This window comes from Oryza brachyantha, chromosome 2 (genome assembly GCF_000231095.2).
Source record: "Oryza brachyantha chromosome 2, ObraRS2, whole genome shotgun sequence".
In the NCBI taxonomy this organism is placed as follows: domain Eukaryota; kingdom Viridiplantae; phylum Streptophyta; class Magnoliopsida; order Poales; family Poaceae; genus Oryza; species Oryza brachyantha.
In genome coordinates, this window is record NC_023164.2 from 19,204,692 (window position 1) to 19,226,922 (window position 22,231).

Here is a 22,231-nt window from a genome sequence, read left to right on the forward strand (position 1 = left end):
AAAAATAATAAGGTAACGGTGTTTAAAGTGTTAAATGTTTTACTCTAAGATATGTCAAAACAACGTGTTTTCATGAACACGGGAAGTAAACTCTCTTCTTTTTATATTAGAAATCATTTTGAATTTGTTCTAAGTCATTCAAGTTTGTCCAAAACATGAGTGCTAGTGCAGCCAACCCAACTGCCCAAACGGCTCCTATGGCGCAGACGGCCGACAGAAGATTCAAAACGAGCCCGCTGGCAGCTGTGCGGCTTGTGCTACGTGTGCCTAGTTGCCTACAATGCTCCAGAGCCTCCAGAGTCCAGAGTTTGGATGCTCTCCCGGTCCCGGTGGCGGTTGGTCCTTCTCCGGCTGACCGTGAGCCGCGCCACCTGGCTGCTGCGACGGCTGCCGGCTGCTGCTACTCGGCCCCGCTACGTCAAAGCCATCGCGGACTCCTCCCGGCCCCACCCCGCCAGCGCCAGGCTCCCCGGCGGCCGTCTCGGGAGCAGCGGCGCCGGGCGGAGGAAACCGCCCGCGTCGTTGGAGGAACGCCGCGCGTGCCACTGGCCGCTTCGCTATCCGGCGTCGTGGCGCGATCCGGCTGGGTTGGGACGGGCCCGCCGGCGCCTGGAACTGCTGATGGCGGTGCTGGTAGCCCTGAAACTGGTGCTCCAGCGCCGGCTGCTGCTGCTGCTGCTGCTGGTGCTGGTGTTGAGAACCCTGAAACGGCAGTGCGGGCAGGCGTAGCGGCGGGGCCGCTGGTGGGCGGCCCTGCAGAGCATACGGGGGCAGCTCGCCTATGGACACGAGGTACTCCGCGGCGAGGCGGCCGGCTTGCAGCAGCACCTCGTCCTCCCTCCGCTGCGGCGTCATGGTGTGCGGCTGCGGCTGCCGGGTGGTGGTAGGGGCGCGGGGCGTTGGGTCCGGTACTCGCTCGGCGGAAGGCCGCCCCGTTGCCACGGGGGTTTGTCCTCCGTGCCGCATTGCCTCCACGACGGCCGATCGGTTTCAGCGGACTGAGGACGACGATGCGGTACGATCGAACTGGAGAATTGATCGCAAAAGGCGTGCTGGTGACTTTATAAAGGCGGCGAAGGATAAACAGAGTCCGTTTTAAAGGTGGTGTCGGAGCCCATCTCAGAGAATGTGTCGGATACGAATTCTGAATCCGTGTATGAAGATCGTTGTTACTACGAGTAGTATATTTGAGGAATTCAAGTGCCCCTTCTTCCATACCTGAAGTTCCTTATAGGGCTTTGACGTTTCTTTTGAAATCACAAGGCTCTACACAGGAAGGCCCAGCATCCTTTTTTCTTTTTTTTTTTTGGCGTAAACTGGTCTTGCCCCGTAATACAAATGATCCACCAGACCACCATATGTTTATGGGTGTCTGGGCTGTCCCGTCCAGAAAAATGCAAGTACGCTCAAAATCATCGATATGCAGACTACAGCACATGGAATCAAGAATGCACAGCCGTGTAAAATGTGGATTGACAGATAACGGAGAGCACTGTATCCCAGAAAAGCACGGCAAAATGTGGATTGACAGATAACGAAGAGCACTGTATCCCAGAAAAGCTTGTTTTTACGTAGTTTTTTTGAACGAAAGGAAGCGAAAGGAGGATAAAATAGAAGTTTACAAGCAGCAGGGAGAAAAAAAAGAAAGCAAAACAAAAGGGGAAAAAAAAACTCGTGCAAACTACGCTAGAAAAGCTCTCCCCCTTCGCTCAAAATCCTCTACGAGATGTCTTGCGACTCTTGAAGTTTTTCCAAATGTTTCAACATGTGTAAATCACTACATTATTTAACGTGGCCTCCAGTCCTTTTGAATGTATGAGCAAGCTTTGTGTAATGTCACTTTTTTTACGTAAGTTAGGCATATCTTTACCAATTAAATCATCGACGACTTACATTTGAGGAAACAGGGCAGAGGGAGCTTATCTGACCTGACATGATAATCTACGTACCTTCCTCCCCGAATCTTTTCCGGAAGCCACACCCAACACCAGGGCTGTTCTGGTTTCGCCAGACCAGCTTGCTTTGTTTTTCCTTCCCATATGTAACAAATGAAAGTTTCTGCAGAAAATTATCCCGATTTTTTAACTTCATTGCATCTCAGACACTAAAAATTCACAACGTCACAAGATGATTCAGGAGGTACCTGTCTTGCTCTCTTGTCAATAGGAGTCCATGTTGGATCAATAGACGGTTCTATCCTCTTTTTGTGGGTTATAGTTGGTTGTACATTGAAATCCTTCCTTGCTCTGCGATTATGTGTTTTAGCTCCTTCCTTGCCTTTCCCATAGTGTTGAGTCCCAATTGAAGGACTCTGGTCCCTCGAAGGAGTGTCTCTATCTCGGTATCTGAAGGATTCTATAGGTGGACTTAGAATCTTTGAGTTGCCATCCCACATTCTTGGGTTCGACATAGCCGAATTATTACATCTTGATCTCTCCTGACGTGCTTTTCTCTTTGCACTCATTTGCCTTAGATAATCAATTTCCCAGCATGACCCTTGTGAAGTTGCATGACTGCCAAATTCTAGTTTCTGCAAAGCAAGCGAACTTGCTGGAGGTTGCACAATTTCATCTCTTGTTTCCTGATATTTGCTATCCATATCATATCTGTAGGAGTCATCTGCAATACCTCCATGTGCAAGACCCTTCCATGTTTGTTTAGTACCTCCTGAAATGTTCCGCTCGCCAGGATCACCGTTGATCTCTAATGCAGTTGAAAATACTGGATTGCTGTGAGTTCTGCTGAAAGATGGTCTGTTTGTGGGAGAAGTGTGATGCTTACCACCAAATTCAGGTTCGCAGGGAAAGTTGAATGTGTCCACCATATTGTCACTCCTATTATATGCTCGAATATTTGGGGTCAATCCATTGCTGAAATCATCATCAATGATATGATTGCCAGGTATTGCATCCACACCATGCTTCTTTTGTTGATAAGAGAATCCATCACTTCCCATATTCAAACTTTGATCGAATGTAAAGACATCTGGGAGCTCACGGATTGCATTATCCATGTCACAGAACTTCCTCAACTTAGAAGGTGTGAATACCTCGGCATGTTCTGCATAGTCACCAGGCATTTGGTTAAGAGATTCAGAAAAGAGATCACTAGTTGGTACTGCAAAAGCCTGGGAGGCACGCTTTTTCCTTTTCCTCGGAGACTGCAGCAATGCACTACTGATATCTGAATCGACTGAAGAGCACTCAGTCATTACAGACCTTGATTCACCTAACTCACCAAATTTGCACAAAGCATTAAATAGGGAAATGATCTTTGGAGATAAAAGATACTTTTCAACTTTCTGAATCCGACGCTCATGTGGCCAACTGAGGAACTCCACAAGGCTGTCTCCAGAAGAAAGTATCATGTATGCAGACAAGGGATTGATGGAAGGGAAACTTGTGAGAAATGATTCAGCCAGGGTTTCTGATTCAGGTACATCTGCAGAAGGAGCTTTATTCAAGCTAGTCACATTCATAATGCAATTGTGAATTATTTCATCTGTTAGCTTGGGTGTGTGTGAGAAGAACAGCTGCAAGTTCATGTCCAAACTAGCAGCTGCAGCATACAGCGAATCAGATGAGTCCATTACAGCAGAAAGGAAGTGAGCTTCTCCCTCAAAGACCTGCAAAAGTACAAGGAAACTGTTCTCTTATGATGGATGAAAAATTATAACACCAAAACAAAATAGACAAATGACTGTGATGCTAACTATTCATGAAAAATTAGATACTTTTTGAGGGATACAAAATTAATTACCATTATGCAGCCAGTGAAAGAGAAACTAACTGACATCAGAATGTTGGTTGCAATACTCTCTACAAAAAAATTTATACCCGATGTCTCTTCTGATGTTGTTGGTTCATTGGACTCAAAGAGCATGGTCTCATACCATACTAGGCAAACCGCAGAACTGAGTATTATGTCCACAGGCAGATCAATATCTCGCTCCACAACATGCATTCCTCCTTTCTCCAGAGCTAATATCTGCTGATAAGATGATCTTCGGGAAACAAGCATCGTTTTTCCATGATTTACAGTATTTACAACTATCACCACCTCTGGGACGGACAATCGTCCTGTCATTATGCTACCATTTTTTGCACTGTAAGGTAAGTCAGTAGTTGATTGATTCTCTTGGGGGTCTTTCAGTACAGTGGCAGATACAGAAGAAGTAGAGCTACTCTTCTCAACTGCTGGTACACAGTTTTCTGAATTGACAACAGGTCTATTACTCATTGTTTGATGTATGTGTTGCTGTTCATCAGCAAGAACAAAGTTATGTGAATCAGAAGTATTCTTCTTTTTGAGATTTTGCAATCCGTGCCATTGATCATCTGGAAGCAGTTCTTTTCTGAAATCAGCAGCAAAATGTTTGCTCACTTTTTCTTGAAGACCTTGCAGTTGATTCGTTGCTGGTATAAAGTTTAATGAATCAACAATACGCATTTTATTCATCTTCTCCTGCAAGTCTTTCTGAAGTGTAAGCAAAACTTTTTCCTGCAAATAATGAAGAATCCTTAGTATTATTTGCTACAAACACCTGCTGCTCATTACTCCATTAGACATTGGTGGAGCCTACAATATGAGAAAATATGATAACTCGTTTGTATGGTTCTACACTTATGAGATCATACAGGTAAACTCATTCCAATGGAAGCAATCAACTCCTATGATAAACGTTTTGATTACAGAGCTGAGCCTAGTTGTTTGCATGTTGCAGTGAGTTACTAGTACAAAATATAGAATTTCATAGGATGAATTTTTACTATAACAGTTTACCTAATGTTCCAGAGGGAGTTCACCAGAAATATAGAATTATATTAGGAACTTGGTATGGAGAATACAAATATAGCAGGAATTTCAAAAAAAGGATAATAAACAGCAGGCAATACAACAACAGAACAAATGGGAGTAGGGAGTGACTGATAATCACCAATGTGGATTTCAAATCCTGGTCTTTATGGTTGTCCTCGACTAGTGCAACTGGAAAGTCCTTGCTATCAACTTTGACATAGAGAAAATGCAGAGGTGGCAAGCCATCTAATTTAGGAGCAAGAGATAACAAGGTAGATGATTTATTCGGACCTCCATATTCCAGTATGATGCCAAACTCATCAAAAGGGAATGAAGCTGGAATGTTCCTTCAAAATTATGACAAGAATGGATATGACATAATATTCAATAGCAGACAACCAAAAAACAAAATGTGCATAGAAAACGAATTATTTGACAAAAAGAACCAATGAACTTTGGTTTACATTTTCTTAATATTAAGTGAAGTTGCCATAAAAAGACCCCAAAAGTATGTCTAAACTAACCACAGTTAATCAACAATACGGACAACAAGTGCAAGATGACACAGTGGCTCACAAGGCAATTGATCCTTCTTAAGGGCAAGCTACTTCCAAAAACATTATCGTAGTCTTGTAATATATCCATGCACTAAGAAATGAAATTAGTGGCAAACATGGGGGACTGTTAATGTAATGTAAGCATTTTACTCACCAAAATGAATTCAACAAATCCTTCAATAGTTCTTGTCATGCAAAAAAGGTACAGAAAATAACTAGTAGCCGACAAGAACCAACCTATCTGCTAGTTGAAGTAAGTTGGTTTCTAATAAGAAAGCTGAAAATCACAGAATTGGAAAGATAATTGGCTTGGTTTATTTATCCTATGAACCTACTTGTTATCTAGCAGAATGCAGTCTGATTTCAGTAATTCTTCCAGGACCCAAGTTGTAGAGTTTGTCTTGTTCACAAGATCCACGTAAGTTTTTGCAGGGTTTTTTCCAAACTCAACAAATGTCATCTTCATGGAAGTTAGCTTTTGACCCAGTGGCAACCAGAAAGCTCTATCAGCAACTATAAGAATCTTAAGGCCAGTTTGTTTATTAGATCTCAGGATCGTCTCAATGTATGACAATGACGGATGAGATTCAAGCAGTTGCTTCTCAGATTTCGTCTGTGCTTCAGAAATGGAACATTGAATATGTTTTAACCTCTCAGGAGTGCTTTCAAAGCTTCCAGTCAGGTTGCTAATGTACAAATTGGCAGCATGCAGACCAAAGAAACATAGGTAATACGCAACCTGCTTTAATGCATACAGTACAATGAGTTCCATCTTATCTTTGTGTTCACAGTCATTATGCAAGCCTTCTGAACCTTCTCCAGTTATCAATTCAAGAAGCTTATGCTTTGAAATTCCTAAACATTGTCCATCTGAGAAAGAATGCCTCCAATATGTGCTTTCTTGCAAAGCAGATGTATAGCTTGCATGGATTTGTTCTATAAGGCCTCGGATAAGATTTGAGGGGTTGACAGGATGAATTTCTATGAGTTTGTCAACTTTATCCCTTGTTGAAAAGGAGAATGCTTGCTCTTTTGAAGGTGGGATGTCTAAACTTGAAGTATTATCATAATTGGTTTCTCTCCTAGAGCCACTTCTGACATTGAAGTAGAAATTTAGGTCATTGGACTGTGAGATTGACTGAGGGAAGGAAGATGACTTTTCTGGATTCACTTCTTCCATGTTACTACGGCTTCTAGTACCACCTTCTTTTACGCATTTTTGAGTTGCTTCCAATTTTTGCGGATCATGAGACAGAGGGGCAGGAATATAAATATTGTTAAATTTATCCACATCTTGAAGCTTTGAACTTCTTTGAAACTCCAACAGAAAATCACTGTCAAATACTAATGTCCCCTGACAGCTCCTTTGCAGCTCAAAACTTAAAAGGCAAGCTTTTACCTCCTCAACCATGCTTGCATACGAACAGCAAATCTCCCGGTTGCATGGTTCTTCCAATAAGAGATGCCAATCCAAATAAATTCCATCAGTTGCTGATAGAGGGTGTGGTTTCAGGGAGCATAATATTTCTTGTATGGGAGGGACCATAGACCTAACTGCTATATCATCATTTAAGATAGGTGTAGGAAGTGATCTAAATGTATCATCAACCAGCGCTAACTCAGAGCTAACCATTAATTCATACAAGCGTCTTGCGGGATCAAAATCATCTTTGAATATTTCATCAGATATATTCATCTTAGCTGTCTCTGACTGAACAAGCATTTTGAATACATCATCTGAAGGAAAATCAATGATCTGCATCTCCTCTAAATGAATGGAGCAAGGCAAGTCTGAACAAGTGCCATCAGGCTTGAGGGGGTAGAGTTCTGAATTTTTTTCAAGCAAAATATTATCATTGATCCTCACAAGATCCATTTCTACTGCAGCTTTGACTGTTGTTGGTTTATCTACTTGAATGTCATGGTATGGCACATCTCCACAAACAAAGGTTAGCATGTCCATATCAGCTGATCTCAAGAACTCAGTTGATTTGAACACTGGATGCTGAATGTGTGCTTCATCCAAGTGTCTAACAACATTATGGAAAACATTGGATCTGTCAGTCTCAGCCAGACAATCATCAAGCTCCCAGGAATTCCTACTTGCTTCCAATCGAGGTATTGCTACACCATGATCTAGTGCTGCAATTTCCAAGCAGCAAAAATCTCTCATAGAAGAACGTTCCTCACCATCATTGTCTTTTAAAGGGATTTTTTCTACTTGATACACTGACTCTGCAAGATCAGATTGATATCTTATTTTTGTGTCGGTGTCAATATCAATGAAATCCTGTGAGAAACATATATGAGAATGTGAGCACAATGTATAAAAGAATGTGTATGAATTAATAAAACATAAGGGTACCAAATTAACATGTTTACCACCAGACAAAAGCAACTTTGACCGATTTTATGTTTTTGTATCTTCAATGGTATGATAGTGATGGTTACATTATACAGTAATAAATTATGACAAGGAGGATGCACATATTACTATTGAGACCACGATTAACACAAAAGGTAGGAAATAATTTCATCGTGTTATTGTGTATATATATTATGGGCGAAGCACATATTATATTCAGAATGCAACATGGTATAAGAATGGAAGTATCATGATCATTAAACTCTAGGTACAACATTTTCATGTCTCCCATAGCTGAACAGCAGCTTCATGCATGTTATTGAATTTTTGGAAGTATAGAGGAGTGAATTGTTTGATATTGTGATGAGATGATGTAATTACCAAATGGATTTTCATATCTGGAACACGAAACAACAATGTGACACCACCACCAGATGACTCCTCACCAAAGGATGCAATGTCTTCTTGCAAAGCCTTAGATACAACAGAACAATTGAGTTTGAATTGGAGAAGGAAACATCATAATAGAATGAATTAATATCACTGAAACGCTGCTTACCGTTAGGAGATCCACCTCTACAACCTCAAATCTAATCTCCTTCAATGGTCCCCACCTCTAACACCACATGGCCACATAATGCATAAATCCAACATCAATGCCCTAAGAACAATCAAAGCATGTACAGGACCAGCAAACAAACTTATGTCACCTTCATAACTGTGGAAATCTCTGGACCTTCTGATCTAGAGCCGTCTGCCTTTTCATCCTTCTCGCAGTTGATCACGCCATATCCCTATGAGAAACAAACAGATGTTCACATATGCTCCATAGGAGAGTCAGAGCCTGCAGAACCCAAACTTAGAAAGTTCACTTTTCACTTGCCTCGAATGCAGTAGACTCCCATGAGTTTAAACCCTCGCCATCTCCGACCCTGTCGTACAGGAAATCGTCCAATACCTGGGTGAAGGAGACGAGCTGTTGCAACTCACAGATGCCACACATTTTTATCTCACTTAGTAATGCAAATTAACCAAAACAGCACAAACCAACAGCAACCCGAGCCATCCCCAGCCAAACCCCGCACGACTCGAGAACGCGAAACCCGAGTCGCAGATGGCTCACCTCGCCGGCTGAGGGCACAATAGGCACAGGCAGGGCCTGCGGGATAACTGCGGCGAGGAAGTCGGAGAGCGCGGAGGCGATGGGGAGATAGTCAAGGCCATCGCTGGCGACGGTGGCGGCGGGGAGTTCGGCAACGGTGGTGAACGGGAGGAAGTGGGGATCGGGAGGAAGGGCGGGGATGGTGAGAGAGGGGAAGCTGAAGCACTCTAGGACTAGTGCTTGGCCGGAGGAGGAGGAGGAGGAAGATGACGGCGCGAAGTAATCGGTGGCGAGGAAGCGCGTCCTCATGGCGATTGGCGCGGCGGAGAACGAAGCGAGGCGAGGGGAGGCCGGGGAGCAAGACGACACGAAGACGATTAGTTTTCAAAAATTTTGAATATTGGAGTAAATTTTGATCTTGGGCTGGCTCTCGGCTTGCAACGGGGAGGTGGACCGTGGACGAAAAGTTGCGGTGGCTTTTTGGTGCACCCCAGTACTGAAGAAAAGCAAAAAAAAAAGAAAAATACTACTGCGTGTGCTTCAAATGGGCTGTTTCGGAAGCCGTTTAAGAAACTGGGTCTAGGCCCATTGGGGACGATTGGGCTGGGTGCTGGTGGGCGAGATGGACGCTTTCGGGCTCATCTTCCCCGGCTCCGTGAGCCAGTCCACCGGCGAAGTTGATATCGGCCAGCCAACACGGCCACTCCAAGTCGACGTGTCGCGGGCGTTCGACACCCCGGCACGGCGTCTTCCTCTTCCGCCACGCGACCACTTCGACGGAAGGTACGATACGAGAACCAGTATCTCCCGGATTTAACATATATTTATAAATAAAACTTAGATGTTATTCCCCCGCTTCGGCGGCGGGTTCAACAATGCAGCAGTCCTTCTGTAGGATGCGCCTGCTACTCTGCGTCGGAATTTGGTTTGAGCATGGACCGATGGACGTCAAGTCATCCAAGGCTCCGTTTAGCACAGACCGGACTCATCCCTCGTATTATGGTTGGGGGGGGGGGGGGGGGGGTGCAGGGCTCCCCTGCCGGCCTCTTCATGCACCCGCGGCCTCTTCTTTCTATCATGCCGCACGATCTTTAGCGTAAAAGGTTCGGCCTTCTCGTACAGCACTCTTCCGTCCGTCCCTGTGAAATCTCTTTCAAAATCTATCTTCAGCTGGATTCAGAGTTGCGGAGAGATAAGAGGGGCTTAATTTATTAATAAGGTGGTAGAACAACGACACGTGGACACTGTCACCCAGACTTAAATCCAATATGGTTAGCGGTAATTCCACGTCACGTGAAAAAAATCACCATTTTTTTGCTTTTTTTATGCTTATAAATCAAAAAATAAATATTTTAACCTTAAATTTAGATTTGATTTAAGATTTTTTTATTGTAGTTTATGTTTTGAATACGTATATAATAAAATTTTTATTTATATAATATTCTCTATTTATAAATATAATGCTGGGCTTTTTGTTTTTAGAAAAACGAAAACATGACCCCGCGGTCTGAGTTCTGACCGCCTAGTTCCGCTAGCTCCTGCATGAGATGAGATCTCCTCACGCGCGGCGCGCACACGTGTACGCGCCCTCCTGACCGATCGGCGAGAGCGTTTAAACGCTCGATCTCCAGCGATCGACTGCCGTATGACGATCCAGTTGCTCACCGTGTTCTTCCGTCTCAGGGGCAAAAGCCAGCCGCGGCCCGGACCGGAGGAAGCGGCGGACGCCGCTCGGCTCTGATCGCGTCGGGCGAGAAAAAGGGCGGGAGACGGGGGGAGGGCGGCCGGCGATGGCTGCGGCAGACGCCGTCATCGCGGACGGCCGGCGGTGGTGCAAGGGCGGGAGCCCGTCGTCGTCGCCGGTAACCACCGCCATCTTCCTCTTCTTCTTCGTCGTCGTGGTCGGCGTCCTCGTTTCCGCCCGCTGGATCACCACCACCGTGAGTTCATCAGAGTTCGTTTGCTCTCCCTTCGTTTTCGAGTTCTCAACCAAGCATTCATGGCGATTCAATGTGTATCTGACACTTGATTATATTATTGACATGCATGCAGAGTCATCTGACGATCACCAATCTGGATGAGTGGCGCACAAAGACGGTAGGTAAGCTCCATCCCTTTCGTTCCATCCAAAATTGGAAAATTCATCGAAAATCAATTAACTACCGCTTCCTCTAGCGACAAATCAAATCAAGGTGCATTTTTCACCATGTGCGCAGACCAGAGCTCTTCCTGTAAAGAAATGTGAAATGTCTGAAGTTACATGAACAGTCGTTTTACAGGATTGATCCATTCGTACTCAAGAAAGTACAATAATTTCGGATCAAAATGAAAATGCCCATACTTTTTTAGATTGTCAGCATTTCCATGCGTGGTGCCCCTTATACTGGATTTTTTTCTTGTTTTTCATCAACAGTGACCTGCACATATGAACTCTTAACTACTGTCACATAAAACAAGACACATACCGCAGATTAGCACATAATTAATTAAATACTAGCTATAAAAACCTAATAAGTAGATTAATACTATTTTTCAATGTAACTTTACTATAACTTTTATAGAGAATATATCGTTTATTATTTTAGAAAACATGGGAGTTGAGGTTGATGAAAAGGGCAGCACAACGTCTAAATATGTTTGTGGTCCTTAGGCTCATGCAATTATATACTAAAATAACATCTGTAATAGACTAATAGTAATTTTTAAAAACCTATGTGAGCAATAGCAACGCAAAAATGCACATCAGCAAATAAAGCTATATATTTAAGTCATGCATGGTATTGTAAAAGTAGATATCACAAATTTATCAACATGCTTTTCAGTTTAGAGGTGAGAACCTTAACTTTTTGCCTTGATGGAGCTTTTAAACATAGTACCATTGGGATAAATTGTACTTAGTGATACCATGACTTGGATATATGTCCCGTTTAGTTCGTAAAAACTTTTTATAAAAACATCACATCGAATCTTTGGACACTTAAATGAAGCATTAAATATACATGAAGATTAAAACTAATTATACAGTTGTGCAGGAAATCATGAGACGAATCTTTTAAGCCTAATTAGGACGTGATTAGATATAAGTGCTACAGTAACCAACATGTACTAAAGACGGATTAATTAGACTCAAAAGATTCGTCTCGCGGTTTCCAGACGAAATCTAAAATTTGTTTTGTAATTAGAGTACGTTTAATACTTCAAATGAGTGTCCAAGAATTTGATTTGATGTTTTTGCAAAAACTTTTTGCAAACTAAACGGGCCATAGTTTGATGCTAAGTCCGTAGTTTCGTAATATTTTTTATGACATTATAAGTTAAGTGTGTACTACCTTCGCTGTTAGAGGTATGACATTGTTGATTTTCATACATATGTACACATCTATTTTATTTCCATAAAGTTATGTAAGTACTATCATTTGTGGCTTGTTTTATCAATAAATAAATATACCTTAAACATGAATGTTTATGTCGAATTTTCTAATAAAACGAATTGTGAACGCTGTATCCAAAAATCAACAGTACTGTGCATGTAAAAACGAAGGGAGTAGCTTTTTTTTTTCTTTTAAGATACGGAGGAATTAGTTTCTTGTACTTGCAATTTTGCATTGATGGAAATCACCGCCGTTGATCGTCTTCTTCCCTCCGCTGCAGACAATCCTGACCGCCACGGGGACGACCTCCATCCCCGCCACCCCCGCCGCGCCGCCGCCGCCGCGCCCGGCCTACTCCATCTCCTGCTCGGCGCCGCCGCTGCCCCGCGACCCTGCCGTACCCAGCAACATCTCCCAGACCCTCCACCTCGCGCTCTCCTCCCACCCCAACTGCGCCTCCGTCCCCGAGCCCCAACCCCTCCCCCCAACCACCACCACACACTCCTCTTGCCCCGCCTACTTCCGCTTCATCCACGAGGACCTCCACCCGTGGCGAGCCGCGGGGGGGATCACCCGCGCGATGCTCGACCGCGCGCGGGCCACTGCCAACTTCCGCCTCGTCGTGCTCCGCGGCCGCGCCTACGTCGAGCGCATCGCCCCGGCCTTCCAGACGCGGGACCTCTTCACCATCTGGGGCATCCTCCAGCTGCTCCGCCGGTACCCCGGCCGCGTCCCTGACCTCGAGCTCATGTTTGACTGCGTCGATTGGCCCGTCGTCCGCGCCGATCAGTACCAGGGAGAGAATGCCACCGTCATGCCGCCGCTCTTCCGGTACTGTGGCGACAACGAGACGCTCGACGTCGTCTTCCCGGATTGGTCCTTCTGGGGTTGGTAAGTAACTTCTCCTGGTCTTTATCACTATTTTTATTTTTATTTTTGGATTGCTTACAGGTTAACGTTATACGGAGTACTATACTGGTTAACATTTGACTGAATCCCAGAATCCAATCACTGGTTATGTTTTACTAGTGCTATGATATTACTTCTACGTACTGTTTCTAGAAATAGTGCAGTGATTGTGTTCTTCATGAAACTTTGATGGAAAAGAGGCCAAATTCTTCATGAAACTTTGATAGAATAAAGGACACCAAATCCAGAAAATAATCCGGAGTGCATAGTACCAACTACCAATATATGCACTTGTTAGGGATGAAATGCACCTCTTTATGTCCGCTGTTGTGTTTTTGACACATTAAGTATAATGGGAATGAAAGAAAAAATGACGTGGTAAATAGGTTGACCATTGTTCAGTGCTCAAATTTAAGATCATTTCGATTAAGTAAATGCTTTCATTCCACAATGGGCCAACACAAATAAACCGTGTGATGATAGGCCAGAGATCAACATAAAGCCGTGGAATGCATTGCAGAAGAAGTTGAATACTGGCAATAAGAGGGTGAAATGGGTGGACAGAGAACCTTATGCTTACTGGAAAGGGAATCCAGATGTTGCAGCTAAAAGACAAGAGCTGGTTAAGTGCAATGTCTCCAGTAAGCATGAGTGGAACGCACGAATTTACAAACAGGCAAGTACTTGTGCCTATGATTCACTGTGTGTTGTTGAACTTCAATTAAGTTTTATAGTTCCTTGTTCTCGCAAGTATAATCCTTTATATTCCATTCTCTTAATCCTTCTTGTTTAGTACATGGTTTAGGCTCTATTTGTGTCCACTCAGAATTACTGTAATCTAGATTATTGAACTAGTTTAATGTAAGCTGGATTATTATAAGGTGAAGTATGTAAAGGACAACATGGTGGCTAATTACTTTAAAGTACTCAAGGATAGTGGGTCTTTAGCCACTCAATAATCTGAAAAAAACACTGTTTGAGAAGCTTATGAGATTATAGTAATCTAGGCTCTAAATTATAATACAACCCCGCTATCCATACCGTCGTATGCATGCTGCTGCTGCCGTTACATGCTGCCGCTGCCATCGTCAGTGGTGAACCCAGAACAGAAATTACCGAGGGTCCAATACGTACTATCCAATTTTTATACTTGTACACTAATTAATATGATATAATTTTATAAGAATTGGATAATTTGATCCCGGGAAAGTGTATATAGGATCGCCACTGGCCGTCGTATCCATGCTGTCGCTGCCATGTGATGTTGCCGCTGCCGTTGCATGACGACGTACGGCTCCGTTGTATGCATAGCATTTTCGATTATAATACGCTGTCAAAATAATCTAATTGTTTTCATATTATTTTTATAATTTAGATTACAATAATCCTAAGCTGAAACAAATAGAGTCAAGAAAACAGTTTTGATGTTGTTTATGGTTGATTAGCTAGTTTACGCCTATTTTTATATAGGATTGGATCAAAGAGAGTAAAGCAGGATACAAACAATCAGATTTGGCTAGTCAATGCACACACAGGTATGTTTTCTTTTGTTAAAGCAAGATAAGAATCGCTTTGCTTTATTCTGTACTAATTTTTTTGTTTGGTGGCAGGTACAAGATTTACATCGAAGGATCAGCATGGTCAGTCAGTGAGAAGTACATTCTGGCGTGTAATTCAATGACACTGGTTGTTACACCAAACTATTATGATTTCTTTTCAAGGGTGCTGATTCCGACTCAGCATTATTGGCCAGTTCGAGAAAACAATAAGTGCAGCTCCATAAAGCACGCTGTTGACTGGGGCAATTCAAACAAGAAAAAGGTACCATCTTTTATATACTATTTAAATATCAAGCAACAAAATTACGTGGTAGTACTAGTTAGCAGTTAAGATCATAATTCATTATTCCTATGACCTGAAACACATAGGTCACAAACTACTTAGCGTGATAATCCTGATAATGTGGGAATCTTTTGCTGCATAAAATTTAAAGCTTCTAACGATACAGAAAGTGATGTACTTTATATATTCAAGTATAAGCACATTGATTGAGCTGTATATAATTACATTGTCTTTTTGTGTATTACAGCTGAAAGTTCTGTCCTATAACCAAAGCATTGATGAAAGCAAGCAACATGCTAACTAATATTCAAAACTCCAAATTATTTCTTGATGGGAAGTTATCAACACTATACCTTCCATTATTTAGTAAACAAGAACATTTTGCTTGTCTTTTCGTAGCAATGCTCATGTTTGGAGTCACAGTTCATCTTTTCTCTAACATAGAATATTTACCGGATCGTCCTGTGGTAGTATATTTATATTAAAAACATACTCTCATATCTCCCTTGTAAAAACTATTGAAGGCACAACAAATAGGAAAGAAAGCAAGCAATTTCATTCAACAAGAGCTCAGCATGGACTATATATACGATTACATGTTTCACCTCTTAACTGAGTATGCTAAGCTCCTGCGGTTCAAGCCAACCAAACCACCTGAAGCTGTTGAGATCTGTCCAGAGTCATTGGCATGCCAAGCTATAGGCCGTGAAAAGAAGTTTATGGAGGACTCTATGGTGAGGTCTGCCAAGGATGCAGGGCCGTGTGATCTGCCACCTCCGTTCAGTCCTGAGGAATTCATAGAACTACAACAGTGGAAGGAGAAGTCGATGAAGCAGGTGGAAACATGGGAGAAAAAGGCTTCGAATACCTGAGGATAACAAGCATTGAGAGCTTACTGTTTTTCCTTTCCTAACAACATGCATATAAAGTTTTGGTCAATTATTTAGGATGGGTGGTTTATACACATATTCTGTAGTGGTAATAATCAGGAGTTTTTTTTTTCTTATTTAATTCAATCCAATGTGTAACATCTAGAGGACTGACAAATGGTTCTAATTATTCACTCTGGTCCTACTCCTAACCACTTTCCCTTCATACTTGTTAAGGAAATAGTTTCTTTATACTCTATTTGAGTTGGAGCGAAAGAACCGGATCATATTGAGCAGTATCCCCCAAAGTAAATACCTATGTCATTTTGTACCAATCTTGGAAAAAGGAATTACTACGCAATTCTTAAAATGTTTTGGCTAGTCCATTATAATTATTTATTTGCTGAAGCTTATGATTAAGCTCAACATCTTCTTGCGGCCAGTTTATAAAGGCAAGTGGCGCGAGGCCAAGATTAGTCAATTTCATCTGCCTTGGCATCAAACGTGTACCGTAGTACTTCTAACCGCTTCGACTGGAAGTTGTAAATCTGGATAACCATAGAATGCTTATCAGCCTAGCAACGCCATTTAATATTTTTTACCCATTGTCGTACGGTCCAACAAAACTCGGTGTGTTTTACACGTTGTCCACATTCCAATCCGTAGAAGCCTTCTTGGCATAAAGTTAACCAGTTGAACGAACCCCATGCATAAGACAAGTGATGTGACCATAATTTATGAGAATCCTGCTTCAGACGATTCACAAAGTATTCACCATGTACATATCACAAGCCATAATGTCAAGGGAACTGTCATATTTACAGGTGCCAAAAGACCAAAAAAAAAAAGGGTGGGGGGGGGGGGGGGGATCCTCGAATAGGCTAAATGGGCAGATGACTTATTGACTGGATACAACTTCTACTGATTGGAATTTAATAGTCAAAAAATACAAGAGGAATCAGGTTCTAAGATAAGATCACGAGTTGGTACAAATGCTAACACAGAAGAAGGCACATGATTATCAGTTCTTCACAGAAAAGTGGAACAAGATATATATATATGTTCACAGACGCTCATCTCTTAACGAGAAAACCAAGCAGGATTCCCAGAATAGCAATAGCAAGCACAAAAACTAATGAGAAACCACCGTGCTGACTTCCCATTTGCCTCCTTAGAAGATCCTATTCAAATCCAGTAGAAGACAACTACGTGAGTGTTGCAACTGAGATCCATTGATGCACAAAGTCATATGATAAATGAGCAATATCATATTTGCAGATTAGGAAATACATTTATACAACATGTAGCACACGTAAGCCATCTACCTCAAAGCTAACACTTTATGAAGAAATATTTGATTCAGAAAACCCAATATGGTATTACAGTTTGGACATTAGCGAATTTTTTGGTGGATTGATCAATGCTGAATTAGTAGAAAAATCAGGGAATGTCTAAATTATGCGGTAATTATTTATTGGAGATGGAAATTTATCAACAAGGTGTTGTTCAAGCCTAATTAGTTTAAGTTAGTCTAGTGCTTATTGCCAAAGTCAAATAATATGTGGTGTCGTAAAATGTTTGCACAAGCAATCAAAGCCACTAACCAGTTCTTCTTGAAGCTTGATGTTCTGTTGAATGGCAGAATTCTTCTCCACCTTCAACTTTGAAATCAAAGCCTGCACATATTTGTGAAAGAGATCAGTAACAAAACTAAAATGCTAATGGCTAAGTGCTAACAAACTCAGTATATGCTAGAGTATAAAACATCCTTGAGATTAAGCTACTGTTGCATCAAAATATGTTCCAATGAAGAGCCATCGTTGATGCAAGGAGATAAATACAGCTTAAATAAATGTCACAGTACTGTTAAACAGAAGACCATGTATGTGATTGGAGCAAGAAGATTGACAAACATAAATAAACTTGCACTAATATGTGAAGCAAGCATTCAGTGATAACAGAGCATTGTCAAATTTAAAAGGGGAATATTTCAATCAAGCATTAGTAAAGCAAAGTGTATACCATAAAACACTAACACACTGGGTTCTGTTGGATCAGAGTTCTAAAGCAAGTGTGATGCATTCTAGTATTAAATGGAAAGGAGGTCCTGTGTGTAAAAAATGTGCCGTGCAGAGGACTAGGAAATAGGGAGGGAACACCAACGCTGTAAATGAAACTAAACAACTTCTGAAGCAATGTTTGGTGTAAATTGAGACAGAGTATCTCTAAATTATGACTCCTATCACAACCAAATAGATGCACACCTCAGAGGTTATTGTTTCTGATTCTCTAGGTCCTTTTGTTGCCTGCAAAGAAAAGTTCATGGTTTGTTTAAGATGATAAGGCAACGAAGGATCAGCACACCGACAGTTACAATTGCAGAACTAACAATAATAGATGAAAGCCTTACTTCTTGATCACTCAAGCTGCCTAGACCTTCCTCTGATCCCCCGTTGGCGGATGTCGGCTGGGGTGTAGTGTAAACAACCCTTAACTTCACCTCATCCACCACATTACCTGATTGTTTGGTAAACTACACAGGATCTCTCATTAGGACACAAAGTAAGCTCTCAACATAAGCTACAAATCCAGGACGCACTAGAAAGCAGGTTACCACGTCTCCGGTGATATCCTGTGGTGAGAGGTCTTGTTTCACTATGGCACTCTGCACAAGGAATTTGTCCTTGCATTGCATGTCCGGTGGTGCCTCCCGCTGAGCTTGCATTGTTACTGGATTTGATAATCAATTGATAGCTAAATTGTTAGCATAAGGCAGTCATTTTAGAATAACATAATACCGATGCATTTCATCAAATTACCAAGGACATCAGATGTGGACCGCGGTGCCACAATGCCATTGTTTGGACGGACGCAGTACTTCTTTGGACTCGTCGTCTTAACCTAGAGACACGATATTGAACTAATTTAGTTATTACTGCAATGCATTTTTCATCAGGATTAGAGGCCAAAAAGATTTGATTACCTTAAACGCGACGTATTCATCTGTCTTGTTTGTTAGGTGCAGCGAACACGAGATTTGCTTCTTTAACTCGACTGCATGATACGAAAAAAGAACGGATAATGAACAAGAGGACACTGTTATTATCACAGATGAAAGAAGTACCATAATCTGCAGAAAAGAGTATGCTCAAGAGGAAGACAAACCGGATCATGTGAGAAGTGAAAATTAGCTCAAAAAAAAGAAGAAAAAAATTCCCCCCCTAAAAACATCATAGAAATCCTTCACCGTACAAAACAACACGAATTCCTCGAATGAAACAGAATTAAAATATACCCGGAAATCCATCGGAGCCACCGAACGAACTCGAGCGAGCCAAAGAAAAAGAAAATAAATTCTGGGGATAAGAAAACGCACAGGGGAAGATGAGCTCCGGGGGATCGATCCCGAGCAAATCCCTGGAATCGGAGCTCATCGCCGGCGAAACTCCCGGGGAAATCAAACGGGAAGCAATCCGCCCCGGCGGGCGTCCAGAGGCACGGGCTCGAAAGATTGGGTTTTTTTTTTTCCTTTTTCCGCCTCTCGCACAACAGCAATACTATTCCTGGAGCAGAGGAGGAAGCGGAGCAAAACGGGGAACTTGTTGGAATTCCGCAAGGAGGAAGAGAGAGAGGTCAGGGCCGTCAGGCGCTGGCTGCTTATGCAGTTATGCTATGCTAATCCTGCCTGCCTCGCCGAGTCGTGGCCCTCGTGGATGCAGCCGAGGTGGCGATGCGACGGACGCGACACCGAGAGTCTTCCAAGTGTGCCGCGCAGCTCGCTGCCTAGAGGCACACGGCGAAATGCGCGTCGCTTTCTGGGGAAAAAAAAAAGAAAAGAAAAGAAAGAAAGAAAAGAGAAGCGGTACTCGTACAAATTTACAAAAAACAAAGGCTTTGCTTCTCTTTTCTTCGTCGTCGTCTCTGGAGGCGGCGAGAAGTCGAGAAGGGTTGGTTCTTCGTCATCGACGCTTTCCGGGCACGTACTCGCCCGGTGCAGATTCAATTGGATCACCCGTCACGTAATTTTCAGCACGATGGCTGCTATGCTCCGCGACAGGGACGTGCCAAAGGTGTGGGTTAGCGTGATAGGATTATACGAGAACGAATACGATCTCCCTGTACCAACCGATCGAGGCCGGATCTGTTACTCTAGTGAACAATTGCAATTTTGTCCTATGAAGTTGACTAAGTCTTTCAAAATATTTTTTTCAAAAATATCACATCGAATATTTAGACACCTAAATAAAGCATTAAATATGTATAAATATTAAAACTAATTACACAGTTATATGAGAAATCATGAGACGAATCTTTTAAGTCTAATTAGGACGTGATTAGCTATAAGTGCTACGGTAACAAACATATACTAATGATGGATTAATTAGACTCAAAAATTCGTCTCGTGGTTTCCGGGCAGAATCTAAAATTTGTTTTATAATTAAATTACGTTTAATACTGAGTGTCCAAAAACTTTATTTGATGTTTTTACAAAAACTTTTTGCAAACTAAACTAGACCTAAGGGTGTGTTCCTTTTGGAGTACTAAATAACAAGAGGACTCTAGCTTTGGTCTAATTGTAAACGGTCGTTCCATCCTGCAGGCGATCGCAAATAGGAGTAGTCTTGTTTTGGAATTTTGACATTTTGATCCTTTTGAAAAACTTATTTTATAAATAGACCCGTGAAAAAACTTATTGTATAAATAAATCTTTTTGACCGCGCCAACGTCATTGGCGCGATCAAAAAGATTTATTTGTGCAATAAGTTTTTTCACGGGCCTATTTATAAAATAAGTTTTCAAAATAGCCAAAATGTAAAAATTACAGTAATAACATAGACATGTTATTTTCTCGAAAAGAAAACATGAAACTTTTTTAGGTGGATTTGTCATTTGGGGCTTGTTTGGATTGATGCATATTTTTGACCTACCAAAATATTGGTAAGTTTTGGCAGTGTCAATTTTTAGTAGTATATATTTTATATTAGTATGGGTAAAATATGGTAACCAACCAAACATATACTCCCTTCGTATGTTTTATATGTGAATGTATGACGTTAGTAAATAAAGTACGAGGGAGTATATGTTACTACTGAAGTTGCCAAAATTTTACTATGTAATAAGTTGGCTTTATTCCAAATAAGCCAATATACTCTCTTTTGCGCTAATTTGACGAACAATTCCGGACCATTCTAGTCAGCAATTCTAGACTCGTGGGAGTGCCCTGGCTCTGCTCTTGTCAAGTTAACTTGGGAGTGCATTATGTTCTTTGAAATTTTCCGCACGCTTGGCAGAGCTAGAATAAGCAACATGTTCTTGATTCTGACGCAAACGATAGCATTGTAAACACAAAGAGCGCTGGCTCCAAGCTCGGAAGTTCCTTCCAACGACTCCCCGCAGGACAGCCAGTCCCTTTTACGTGAAGATAAATAGTAAATCTCATAAAATTGTGAGTTTTGAGTCACACGTAACGTAAAACACCAGGGCCTCGTTCGTTCTCACCCCTTATTAACCAAGATTTTACGAGAATCAAGTGTTGCCCCGGGTGGCTAGCTGCGCGGGTGTGCGAGTAGCCCACGCGATCGAGTTCGATCTCTGGGATCACAGCTCACGCGTCTCATCCGAAGATTTTTTCTCACACACGTACACATCCAAAATCCTAAGCGTGTGTTAGGGACGCGCACACGTGTGTATGTGTATGTTGTTGTGTGAGTGTGGTATGTGTTCGTGTGCGTCCTGAGTTGTACCCTTATAAAAAAAATTTCTCGTTTTTTATGCGCACATATGCTGGATTGCTAGCCGTGTATTTTTTACGAAAATTTTCTATAATAAAATTGCTTTAAAATCATATTAATATATTTTTTAATTTTTTATAATTAATAATTAATTAATCATTTACTGTACGTTTTTTGAGCCGGATAACTATACCTAGGCCGAACGTGTATTGTGATTGTTTAAAGAAACCCATGCTTCAAAGCAAAATGTTTAGAGGAACTCCTGTTTATGTAAAATAGTATGTTTAATACATACTCTTATTCTAGTAGGGCCAAAATGCACATTACTCAACGTCATCTTTTCGCTTAAAAATGAACATAAGCAGAATGACTTATTAGTAATTACAAAATAATTTATGAATGAAACTTTTTATATATCTTAGTGATATAAAAGTAAATACTGAAAATTAAAAACTATGATGAAAAACATTCTCAAAAATTTAAGTTTTAAAATTTAAATTTAATCTTATAAACACAAGCAAAATCGAATTGAGGGTTTTATCTTCTTCCTCAATCTGGCATGCATGATTGCAAAAATTGAACACAAATTTTATGATTGATTGACCGTTTATATATGAACAAGGTGATGACTATCGACAACATAGTTGAAAGTATGACAAATGTGTTATATACTTGAAAATATCATAT

General features: G+C 41.6%; 3 protein-coding genes across 3 annotated transcripts; 1 reads left to right on the forward strand and 2 right to left on the reverse strand.

Annotated features, from left to right (window-relative positions):
* Nucleotides 1-1,706: 1,706 nt before the first annotated feature.
* On the reverse strand, nt 1,707-9,130 carry LOC102709245 (protein SHORTAGE IN CHIASMATA 1 homolog). The gene is given in 10 exon segments (XM_040520741.1): nt 1,707-2,058; nt 2,144-3,625; nt 3,760-4,500; nt 4,937-5,144; nt 5,690-7,644; nt 8,101-8,193; nt 8,279-8,335; nt 8,430-8,513; nt 8,579-8,677; nt 8,843-9,130. Coding segments are annotated over 10 exon segments (5,124 nt in total). The 3' UTR covers nt 1,707-1,941.
* A 1,372-nt stretch (nt 9,131-10,502) lies between these two features.
* LOC102709531 (O-glucosyltransferase rumi homolog) lies at nt 10,503-16,167 on the forward strand. The gene is made up of 7 exons (XM_015833881.2): nt 10,503-10,761; nt 10,874-10,918; nt 12,473-13,083; nt 13,585-13,777; nt 14,572-14,636; nt 14,712-14,922; nt 15,468-16,167. The coding sequence occupies exons 1-7, from the start codon at nt 10,612-10,614 to the stop codon at nt 15,813-15,815; spliced, it is 1,623 nt and encodes a 540-aa protein (XP_015689367.1). The 5' UTR covers nt 10,503-10,611; the 3' UTR covers nt 15,816-16,167.
* Nucleotides 16,168-16,569: 402 nt separating this feature from the next.
* LOC102709810 (vesicle-associated protein 1-2-like) lies at nt 16,570-19,502 on the reverse strand. The gene is made up of 8 exons (XM_006647535.3): nt 19,189-19,502; nt 18,796-18,866; nt 18,632-18,713; nt 18,427-18,542; nt 18,223-18,345; nt 18,077-18,118; nt 17,417-17,488; nt 16,570-16,993 (listed from the first exon to the last, which is right to left on the reverse strand). Exons 1-8 carry the CDS (start codon nt 19,244-19,246, stop codon nt 16,886-16,888), a joined length of 672 nt encoding a protein of 223 aa, XP_006647598.1. The 5' UTR covers nt 19,247-19,502; the 3' UTR covers nt 16,570-16,885.
* Nucleotides 19,503-22,231: the final 2,729 nt, after the last annotated feature.